We start from the raw sequence: 11524 nt of genomic DNA, 5'->3' as shown, positions 1-11524 counted from the left end.
TATCAAAAAACATTCACAAAAGAATCATCTTGGAAAGGTTTGTAATTACAAACAAAGAAGAAACACTCCGTAAGCCTGGAAGGTCAAGTCAGAAGGTCAGCTGTTCTGAGAAGCAGCCTCTGCCCAGCTACGTGGGAAGCTGGCCGGGCAGGGACACACAAGTACCAAGACTCTGCGCTGCGACCCACTGTTCCAGATAAACCTCCAGAAACAAGCAGTCAGTCTGTTTCGCTCAGGCTGTAGGGAGCTCAGCTGGGAGAACGCTTGCCCCGCCCCCCACACCCATAATCTCAGCACTCGGGGCTGGGATGGGGGCGAGAGGCAGAAGGAGCAACAAAACAAGAACACATCTCATAAACAAAACCAAACAAAGCTAAAAACCAATCTGATGCTGCACGCCAACGAACCCAAACAGTGTCACAAAACATCTTTTTATTTCCAGGACAGAGGTCATGCCCCAAATTAGCACAGATATAAGAGCCCTGCTACCAGCCAGGAACGCAGCCAGGACAAACTCAGCCAGCGGCGGGCGCCTTCGCCCCTCTCTGGAGGCACAGCCACGTGGTCGGCACTTCGCAGGAGGATCTCTGCACCAGGTCTGCATCATAAGGGATGTGCCAGGAGTCTCCAGTCGTCTGCACCACAGTGTCATAGCTGAGGGTATGCTGGCGAATTAGAGACAGCCACAAGGTGAGGGCAGTGAAGGCCTAACCCTTCTCCCCAAGCTTTTTTACTTCTTTGGAAGAGTATTGTGTTTTGATACTGATTTCCTTCCTTCCTTCCTCTGTGTATCTGTGGTGTCCGCACATGTACGTAACCAATGCACATGCCTGTGCATGCACAGAGCTGGAGGCAGACACTGTGCCCTCTTCTATCACTTTCCTCACATTCCTTTGGAGCAGGGGCTATACCTGGAGCTTCTGTTTTGTTTTGTTTTTCTCCTTACCTGGCAGCTAGCAAACCCCAGCAATCTTCCTGTCTTGACTCCACAGTGCATAGGTGTGTGCAAGGACACACTCAGCTAGCTATGTGGGCACAAGGATCTGAACTCAGCAAGCACTAACCATTGATCCATCTCTCCCGCCCCCATGACAGCAAGCAAAATAAAAAAAAATGTGAGAGGTAGTTTCATTTTCAGGTTAAGGTCTCACTACAGGAGAGTCACAGTTGTAGTTACAGGAGTCTTCCATTGTGTCCAGTAGTTTTATAAATGGAAGAGAGAAAAAATAAATACAGAAAGTAGAAAAATAGCCCTCTCCCAAGAGTATCATGAAGTGAATCTCAGATGTTTACTTCTAAAAATTGGCATTTATTTTGTAATTCGAAGATCAATGCCATTACTACCCTTTCTCCAGCTTGACTTTATTCCTGCTGTCTAACTGATGCCTGATGTACTGGAGCAGCATCTTTTCTCCCCATCCCCCTGTGTAGGCCACTGTATTTCCCTGTACTAATTCTCCTGTCCTTGTTTTAATAGGAGAGGCATCCCTTTGCTGTGCTGTCTACACTAGAACCAAAGGTGAACCCAGTGGAGACGGACACAGAACACATTACGCAGGAAAAGCGAGCTGGGCAGGTACACCTGCAGCCCGGTTTAGACAGCTGAGACAGGGTGGCTGACATAGGTTTCAGGCCAGCCTGGTCTACCCAGTAGTGAGCCAGGGCTACAGAACAGCCCATGAGCAAGAGTGCCTGGAAAGAGGCTCTGACTACAAAAGCTAACCCAGATTCAACGATGTGGAAAGGCTGGACTGTTACAAGCCCAGTGCCAGACTCTCTCTCTTTAAAGATGGCCCCATTAATCACTCTGCTTCACCTCTTCATCACTGTTCTCTGAATGTTACCTAAGATGTTTGTCACAAAATGTACAAACAAATCCCTAGTTTACATTAACCAAAAGGTTAAAGAGGCCATTAGATAGCAGCTGAGGCCTATAACCGAGGTGCCCCTGCTTTCTGTATGGCTGAGGAGCCCCACTTTGTGTGTGGCTGAGGAGCCCTGCTTTCTGTAACCTGGTTCCCTAATGTTTCTACTGAATTATTTGAAAAGTGTCTTGATTTTCTTTGTTCTGTTATAATAAAACTTGATAAAACTGGTACCACATTAAAAACAAAATGCAAGATCACCAAGTCTGTGTTCTTGGGCCATTGTCATTTGTATTTGGCCACAAATAAACTATGTCTTTATTCTTTCTGAGGTGAAAGTTGTGTTTTTGTGTCAATGAGGCCTTCCTCTAAGGGAAATAAAACAGGGCTTGAGAGGATGGTTTATGGGATTAAAGTGCGGATGCCCCCGGTAAAAGAAGAACTCCTCACTCCTGCAAGCCATCTTTGGACAGCTGCACATGAGCCATGGCACAATACAGACACACACAATTACAAACACAAATGTAATTTAAATTAAAAAAAAAAAAAACAGGAAAAGGTGCTTAAAAGGACAAGTATTACAGGATAAGAAATTTTGAGCTATTTCCAGGAAACAGGTAAATAGAAAGACATGAGCATAGGTAAAGGCACAGTTTCAGGCACAATCACGACAGCCCAGATGTTTCAATATGTCAATCAATTAAGGATTGGCCTATGAATACTTTCGCCCTGACAAAGGCTGTTTCTAGATAGGAACTGGCTAACTACCAAATGCCAAACTATAACAAAACCAAGGTATTTAGAATTTCAACTGTTGACATTTTAAAAACTATGCCACACTTTCTTTAGACATGACTCTATTAGCATCACTTAGAGAACAGCCCCATACCTGGAACGTTAATTTTGATCTTAGAAATCCTTTCGTGATTACCAGCTGGTGTCCCTGCTGCCACTTAAAGAAGAGGCGCCGGGTCTGGACATCAGGCAGGCAGGCCTTGTGGTCCCGCAGCAGATCTTTCGTGATGAACTTGCAGTGATTGCCTGAGTTCAGCGTGGCATACAGAAGGAAGGGGTCGTCTTCCGAGCTGCAGCGGGCGGGAGGAAGAACAGGTCAGAAGCTGCAGGAGCAGAGAGCAGCTTCCCACCACCCTCATACTAAACTCTGACTTTCCTCGCGGGCACCTCTGACTCCCTGACAGGCAGGAACTGAGGGACCTCCCAGAGCACTTGGAGTCCCTAGTCGGTGACGCTATCTAAAAGGTGATAGAAAGCTGAGGGGAAGGGACTGTTAACACCCAGGACATAAAACTTTCAGGCTAACTTCAGCCACACTTGTGACCCCTCAAAACAGAGTACAGGCCAAAGCAGGCAGCAAGGGCACCTCTGTTGAAACTTCCAGGCTATAGCACATGCCTTGTCCCATTCCTTTCTATAGGAATATCAATGGCCATGACAAACACACAGGCTCTCCACGAGCCTGGTGCCGGATTCCATGTGTTGTAACTGTTCTCTCATTCGCCCTTCACAGCAACCTTGTGATGATCACACATGAAGTCGAATCCTTTCCCGGTGGGAAAGGGCAGGTCCACACCCTGAAGCAAGCCTAACTCCTGGCGCACACCAACATCGCATCGTGACAGCACGAGGGTCACAGTTTTTACTCGTGAAGCAATGGAAATGCCCCCTCTCAGCTTAGAAAAGCGGTTTGGCTGTGATCTGAATGAGGATTTGACCTTCATGCATCAAGAGCCATTTTACTTTTTTAAGAATAAATTCTTTGTGGGGTCCCAAAAAACCCTGAGGTTCTCACTTCTGAACCAAGGAGCCCTGAGCCTGGGGCTACGGCGCACACGAGGCAAGGCTGGAAATAAACGTGCACCAGGTAAGTGTGAAAACCCGTGAGTACACTGAGGGCTCACGGGTGTGCTCCGGGTCCACCTTCAGCTCAGTTGCTTTCTGTTCCTGAACTGCATATTGTGTTACTAACCTGCTTCCCATAATCCTTCGGCTTCCTGGGACGCTGTAGCTCTACAGCAATTTTCTCTGTATTGGAATGAGTCCAGGCCCTTTGTGAGGGCCTCTGTAATATGGTCCTTCCTTCTCTCTGACTTCAAAACTTCTTTCCCATTCCTTTCCTCCCCCTCTGGCTCCCCTCCCGTCTTTTTTCCCTTCCCCCTTTGTAGACAAGACCCCCATAGAGTCTCATGTACCCAAGGATGGCCTCCATCTAACAGAGAATGACATTGAACTTGAATGGTCTTCCTGCTTCTGCCTCATAGGGCTTCCTGCTTCTGCCCACTGCGGACTGGGATACAGCTAGTTTTATGTGGGGCTGGGGATGGATGGACCTCAGAGCTTCCAGCAGGCCAGGCAGTTTTCACCGACTGAACTGCATCCTCAAAAGGCTGTTCTAAGCTACCTACGCTGGCCTTCTCCCTTTTCTTTACCTAGGTCCATCTAACCCCTGTGCCCGGACCTTTGAATCTCTGCTGCCCCGTGTGAGGGAGGAACACTGTGAGGTGGGAGTCCTTCCCCCAGCACTGACGTCTGGCCACGAGGAGGCCATCTGCTGACTTGTTTCTGTCGCAGTCACTAAAAACCAACGCCATGGTCACATTTGCTGGGCGTCCGCTCAGTGATCAGGTCAGGAGTTTATGGTGTGTGTTCTAAGTGCCAGCCTCACTCCTGGCCTGCTTTTCCCATCCATGCTGACTTCCTCGTATTCTCTGGCACTCTCTGGCAGCCACCATGTTTTTGTAAGCTCCCTCCAGGCTAATTTGCTCTGAGTGAGGCTGCGTCCAGAGGGCATGCATTTCTAAATGACCAATAGGTGGATGACTGGAATGTACTCTTCTTTGCGTGCTCCCACCAATACTTACATGTTATCAGCAAAAAAACAGTGGGCTTGCCTTCGCACCTGCTCCATCTCATCCCTTCTCCACTGGGAACTCGGTCTTAGCATGTGCTTCCGGCCCAGGACTAGCAATTGCAGATTTTGCTGGGCTAGTTGAGAAACTACACTCAGGAGCTAAGAAACACAAAGTCAAACAAAAAAACGTTCAAATAGCAGGCAAGTTCTTCTAGCTCGTTACTTCAGTGGGAAGAGGACAGCTCTTAACCATTTTTCATCCCTCAAAGCCTGAGGAAAAGCGTAAACGATGCCTTCTTTGTTGCTGCTTGATGGTTTAACAGTGGCTCTCAAGCAGCACAGGCTGGCTTCTAGCTACCCAGTCAAGGGTGACCTTGAACATGTGGTCCTCACACCTCCACTCACTGACCTGGGATTATAGGCATTCGACACCATGGCCAGCTTATGAAGGAATGCCCAACCCCTGCCGAGGTCAGGCTATCCTGGTTCAGGTGTGGTTTTCTAAAGACAAACTATTCAGCTTAATTTGGTTAGAGCATCCTGAGGTGGTGATGTGGCAGGAAGCAGCTACTCAATTTTGAAGCAAAAAACAACAACAAAACCCAACTATATATTTTTTAAACTTTTTTTTGTTGTTGTTTTGTTTTTTTGAGACAGAGTTTTTCTGTGTAGCCTTGGCTATCCTCACTTTGTACATGAGGCTGGCCTTGAACTCCCAGAGGTCCACCTGCCTCTGCCTTCTGAGTACTGGGATTGCAAGTGTGCGCTACCACGCACAGCTGTGGGGATTTGCCACAGCACAGCCTGGAGGTCAGAGGACAGCCTAAAATACCAATGCTCTGGAGGCTGAGGCAGGAGAATCTCTAGTTTGAGGTCAGCCTGAGCTACATGGCAAAAAAAAAAAAAAAAAAATCTCCCAAACATAAGAAAACCAGAAAGGATGGGGCACCATTCCCACACAGCAGCAGAGCTCTCTGAACTCAAACAGCTCCGTTCTTGTCTATGCTGTACATCGTTAAAGTCTGTGCTTACCCAGGGTTTCTGTTCATCCGTCTCTATTACTATACATGATTTCATGAAGTAGTTGGGTTTAGTGCTCCCTAACTACCAATTCTAGAATGAAAACAAATGGATACTTGTCCACTGAGTTAATATACAAGCAAAGGAGAACGCCAGAGTCAGAGTGGAGATCCCTACTGAAAGTTGGTAATTGGTAAGGTGCAGCCTTTCGTAGGTCACCAGGATGACTTAGCAAGTAACGGTACTCGCTGTAAAGCCTGGCAACCCCAGGTCGGCCCCAGATCGCACACAGTGGTGGAAGGAGAGGGAATGCCGCACAAAGCTGCCTTCTGATCTCACGTGTGTGGCAAATCCCATGACAGTAATAACAATAATTCCTTAAAAATTGTTTAAAGTATAGGTTGTTGCTTCAAAATTATGGTAGTAACTTCTGTGCTCACTCAGTAGTTATTTCCCAGTGTTCTCTATGTGGAGAGCATGCGGGCATTACCTGGTGCACAGAAGCTTAAAGGCATACACACTGTTTCCAGTGAAAGTTTTTCTTATTTGTCTGTCAAGCCTGGGAAAATATAAATTCTCACTGTACAGAGAGCTGGTGGTTAATAAACAAGTTCTGATTGGCTGAAAAGACGCCCAGCATCAGGAACCGGGCATGTCAGTCCAAGCCTGCAGCCCCAGCACTCAGCCGACTGAGGCAGTTCAAGTCCAGACCGGACTATGTGAGTTTTGGGCCAGCTTGGGCCACACAGAAAGATCCTATAGTACAAGACCACAGCAACAGTGATGAAGATGATGAACAAAAAGCCTGATTCATGAATTCAAACACCTCAAAAGACATTAAAAGTGCCTTTCTTTCAGAATGCAGTTTCTCTCTCTCGGTATGTGTGGTGTGTGTTTGTGTATGTTCACCTGTGTGCGAGTATGTGAAGGGACATGGTATTTTACAGACAGAGTCTTTACTATGAAGCCCTTGCTGGCTTATACTTCCAACTTCAGCTGGGAAGCAGAGTAAGAGTGCTGGAATTGTATATTCTATCCCATGCCTGGGGTGTTTACTTACGTATTCTGAGATGGGATCTTGATAAGCTATCTAGGTTGACCTTGAACTCACTATTTTCTTGATTCAATTTATCCAGTACCTGCATGCATTACAGGCATTCATCACTATGCTGGGCCGTATTTTACCTTTTTTACATATGTTTAGTGTGTTCTTGTGAGAGAGAGGGAGAGACAGAGGGAGAGAGAGACAGAGGGAAAGAGAGAGAGGGAGGGAGAGAGGGAGAGTCAGAGAGCACATCTGAGCTCCAGGGATTGAACTCAGGTCGTCAAGCATGAGCGCCATCTTCTGGGTCCTCCATTTATTTAAAGCCTTGCTGAAATTACAGATTATTTTCTTTGAACATAGACTCAAAGTAGAAATCAGACCCAATAACAGGGATGACAATGACTTAAAATTTGCAAAAGAAGCCAGGCACTGATGGCATATACCTCTAATCCCAGCACTCAGGAGGCAGAGGCAGGCAGATCTCTGTGAGTTTGAGGCCAGCCTGGTCTACAAAGGAAGTCCATCAGCTAAGGCTGCACAGTGAAACCTTGTCTCAAAAACCCCAAAAACTCCCAAAACATTGCATAAGAATTACCACAGAGTTATTGTAAAAATGTTAAGGTACATGCTGAAGCCAAGGGTGGTCCTGCATCCCTCTAATCCCCAGCCAGCCCACACAGCTCAGTGAGAGCCTGTACGACCCAGGGCCAGGCTGCTTCACGGCGGAGCATCTGGAGCTCCACAAACCTGCCTTTCAGCCCTCAGCACCACCACCAAACACCACCCCACACTGTTTGATTCTGGTTTTCAACTTCCCATGTGGCCGGGAGGGAAGACATGGTCTAAAGAAAAACACAACGGAGTCTTCACAGCCATGCCCTTCTCAGACAGTCTGCCCAAGCTCACTAAATTAGAAATGAATAAGGAAGAAGAGGAAAGCACAGCTTCAATTACGCTGGGGCACCATCCTGTGGGGAGGGGTCTCTAAATTCATTTTATCATGTTTTATAAGATGCCTGGGTGGAGTAAAGGCACCCTGAAAACTGGCTGGCTATGAAAAGCCCCCACAGTAAACTGCAGGCTCAACTTAGTGGGCTGGCTCAAAGTCACGGGCAAACCCAGAACAGCCAAGAAGAGGAAAACTTAATTGAATGTTCGATCAAAACTAAAACTGAACCAAGTAGGATGGCATACATCTGTGAGCCAAGTACTCACAAAGCTGAGGCACAAGCATGGCTAGTTTCAGGCCAGCCTGGGCTACACAGACAGACCTTGTCTCAAAACCAAACAAACCAAATCAACCTGGGCCTGGAGTTGCAGCTGTGTACAGACAGTACTTAACTGCTATGCATAGCTGGCACAGCTGCGGGGAACAGCATCTTCAGGCTGCGTTAGAACAGCTAGTGAGGGGAGGGGCACTAGGACAACACCTAAACAACTGGGAGGAACGAGACTACAGTCACAGTGACATGAAAGTAGAAGCGGGACTGTTTGGGGAGGAAAGGAAGCAGTGGGAGGTGGTGTAAAAAAGGAGCCGTTCCGGGGATGAATATGAGCCAAGTACAGTGACACACAGATAAAAAATGTCATCAAGAAACCCAGAACAGGGTGGGACGGGAGGAGTTGAGGAAGGGGGCTCCAGCCAGGATACAAAGTGAAGAAGTTATAATAAATAATAATAATAAATGAAAAAAAGAAACGCATTATTTTGTACACTTACTTAAAAAAAAAAAGACGGTGAGGACTGGAGAGGTTACATGGCGAGGCAGCTAGGAGTACTTGCTGCTCTGCCTGAGGACCTGGACTGGGTTCCAGTACCCGCGTCAGCCGGCTCAAGACAACCCATGACTCCAGACCTAGGGGGTCCAATGCTTCCTTGCCTCCTCCTCCTCCTCCTCCTCCTTCTGAGACAGGGTTTGTATGTGTAACCTTGGCTGTCCTAGACTGGATTTGTAGACCAGGTTGGCTTCAAATTCACAGAGATCTGCCTGCCTCTGCTTCCCTGAGTGCTGACATTAAAGTCGTGTGCCACCATGCCCGGCCCGATGTGATTTCTATAAATTGGTGGACGGATCAAAAAACCAGTTTGGGGGCTGGAGAGATGGCTCAGTGGTTGACAGTACTGACTGTTCCTCCAGAGGATTTGGGTTCAATTCCTACCACCCACACAGCAGCTCGCAATTGTCTGCAGCTCCAGGATTGACAAACCCATGCAGACATACATGCAGGCAAAACATCAATGCATGTAAAATAAAGAATAAATAATTAAAAAAGAAAAGAAACCAATTTGGATGCAAAATATTTCACTTTGTGGCTTGCCTGTATGTGTGTGTGTGTTTGCGTGCGTCTGTATTTCAAAGCATGGTGTTGATGGTGGAAAGGCCAGTTCACTCATCAGCAGTACTGGGCACTTCCTCGGTGAGTTCCTGGGTGGAAACTGTTGGGGATGCAGCTCAGGGGCAGCTGTCTCTGACCTTACGGTGCTGCTAAGTGACTCCCACCATGTAACAGCCTCGAGGGAGCACAGGGAGGCTAGCTACCGTCACATTCAAGGAGAGCAGAGTGGTCAGGGTTATCTCCACAGAGCACATCTGAGTTCCAGCTGAATAACCCAGACAAGGATGGGGGTTTCCAAGGAAGAGGAGCAGCATGCTCCAAAGACCATCATCCAGGAAATTCCAGGAAATATAAGCACAGACTCAGCCAGGCAGAGGTCCGGGAGGATGACATGGAGAATGCCTCAATGAGGGCGGATGAATGCACTGGTCTCAAACACAGGGCCTTTTCTTGCCTGGAAGCAGTGGAGGAGATGAAAGAATTTAAAACAGACTATCACTGTGGATGGCAAAATTCTGGACTGCAAGACTACACTAGAACGGTGTGTGTGTGTGTGTGTGTGGTGCCCTCGGTGCTGGAAAAGAGGAGAGGAACAGCCACTGACTGGAGAAGGAAATAAAAGGACAAATTAAGCAAGACTGGGACCACTGGGTCGACGGTAGTTCCCAGGCAGAGTTTTGAGAGGAAGAACTTCTGATGTTCCCGGGTTGGAGGTGTCCAGAAGGCAGCCAATAGGAAGCTTTGGAGAATTGTGATGGGAGGAGAGAGTAAATGAGCTCTCGTGGACCAGGTTAAGGACCTAACACGGAAGAAAACAGAGCGTCCAACCAGAGGAGTACCTGGTGTAACAGGTTTAAAAAGTCCTAGGTGGGGCCTGGTGGTGGCGGCACACCCCTTTAATCCCAGCACTCGGGAGGTTTGAGGGCATCGTGGTCTATAAACCCAGCCTAGGACAGCCAAAGCTACACAGAGAAACCCTGTCTCCAAAAACCAACCAGCCAACCAACCAATCAACCAACCAACCAATAATAAAAACTGAGGAAGAGAAATGTGGGACTTCTCGGGGTGTTTCTGTGTGGTAATGAAGGGTGGGATCACTTGTACTTTATTTACTTATTATCTTCATGCATGGGTGTGCCTGCATGAGTTAATGCGCACCGTGGCCTGGCAGGAGCCTGTGGGGGCCAGAGGAGGGTGCTGGATGCCCTGTAACTGGAGTCGTGGGGGGCCACACGCGTACAGGGCCCTAACCCAGGTCCTTTGCAAGAGCAGCAAGTGCTCTTTACTGCTGAGCCAGCTCTCCAGCCCTCGGGGAGGATCTTACAGCTACTCGGCTCTCAGGGCAAGTTCTCTGTGGCAATGGCACCTCACCTCAGTGGCTTTATGAAGCAGCAGGTGTGTGTTTGATGACGTGGTGCAGGGAGGCCGTGCGTTAGCGCTGAATGACACTGTTCAATGCTTCATGAACTAGAGGTGAGGGAGAAGACGGTGGGGGAAACTGCTTAATGTCTGCTTTGGTTAGGAGGTACAGCCAATCCTACCTCGCTTCTAGGGCCCAGTGTTCCTTGAATAACGAATTCGGTAGCGTGCCCTAGTAGTTTCTGCTACTGTCACCCCTGTGTGAAATGAAGGCGTGCAGCTCACTCTTTAAGAATTGTGGGAACACATACACACACACACACACACACACACACACACACACTGCTACTGTTATCCCTGTGTGAAATGAAGGCATGTAATTCAGTCTTTAAGAATTGTGGGAAGCTCACACACACACACACACACACACACACACACACACACACACACACACACACACTGCTACTGTTATCCCTGTGTGAAATGAAGGCATGTAATTCAGTCTTTAAGAATTGTGGGAAGCTCACACACACACACACACACACACACACTGCTACTGTTATCCCTGTGTGAAATGAAGGCATGTAATTCAGTCTTTAAGAACTGTGGGAGGCTCAGAGTCCTGAACTCAGTAGTTTTCTCTTTTTCCAGAACCTGGGTGAAAGGGAAGCTAGGTTAAGTGGAAACTGTTGTCACCCAAAATGGCCTGCAGCTGTTAGTGCAAACTGGGACAAGGTGGAGTGTTTGAGGAGCAAGACAACATTTACTCGACAGACCCAAGCCCTTCCCCGCCTTTTCTGAGATCCTAAGGTTTTCAAGGTCTTTTTTTTTTTTTTTTCTCAGATAAAACCAAGAGAGACGTAGCCTATGACCTGCCTCTTCTTTACACTGTGGTTCAGAGCTTGGGCTGTAAAAGGCAAGCAACCTAACTTTAAACAGAACCCAATGTTAAAGAGAATGTCTTACTCACAAAAGGAGCCGTTAAAGCCTCACAACCAGCAGAGTTCTTAAAGTAACCACAACTAGTCA

General features: G+C 47.6%; 1 protein-coding gene across 2 annotated transcripts in view; it reads right to left on the bottom strand.

The window, feature by feature from the left end:
• Positions 1–410: 410 nt before the first annotated feature.
• Positions 411–11524, bottom strand: part of Prorp (protein only RNase P catalytic subunit) — an 82638-nt gene continuing 71524 nt past the window's right edge. For both annotated transcript variants that reach the window (XM_060387505.1, XM_060387506.1), the window contains 3 exons: positions 4745–4893; positions 2755–2950; positions 411–665 (listed from right to left, as the gene is read on the bottom strand). In XM_060387505.1, coding sequence (XP_060243488.1) covers positions 516–665; positions 2755–2950; positions 4745–4893 — 495 coding nt within the window. In that variant the 3' untranslated portion in view covers positions 411–515. The remainder of the gene's footprint in view (positions 666–2754; positions 2951–4744; positions 4894–11524) is intronic.

This window comes from Meriones unguiculatus, chromosome 7 (genome assembly GCF_030254825.1).
Source record: "Meriones unguiculatus strain TT.TT164.6M chromosome 7, Bangor_MerUng_6.1, whole genome shotgun sequence".
NCBI classification, from domain to species: Eukaryota; Metazoa; Chordata; class Mammalia; order Rodentia; family Muridae; genus Meriones; species Meriones unguiculatus.
This window is presented reverse-complemented; position numbering and strand designations above follow the sequence as displayed.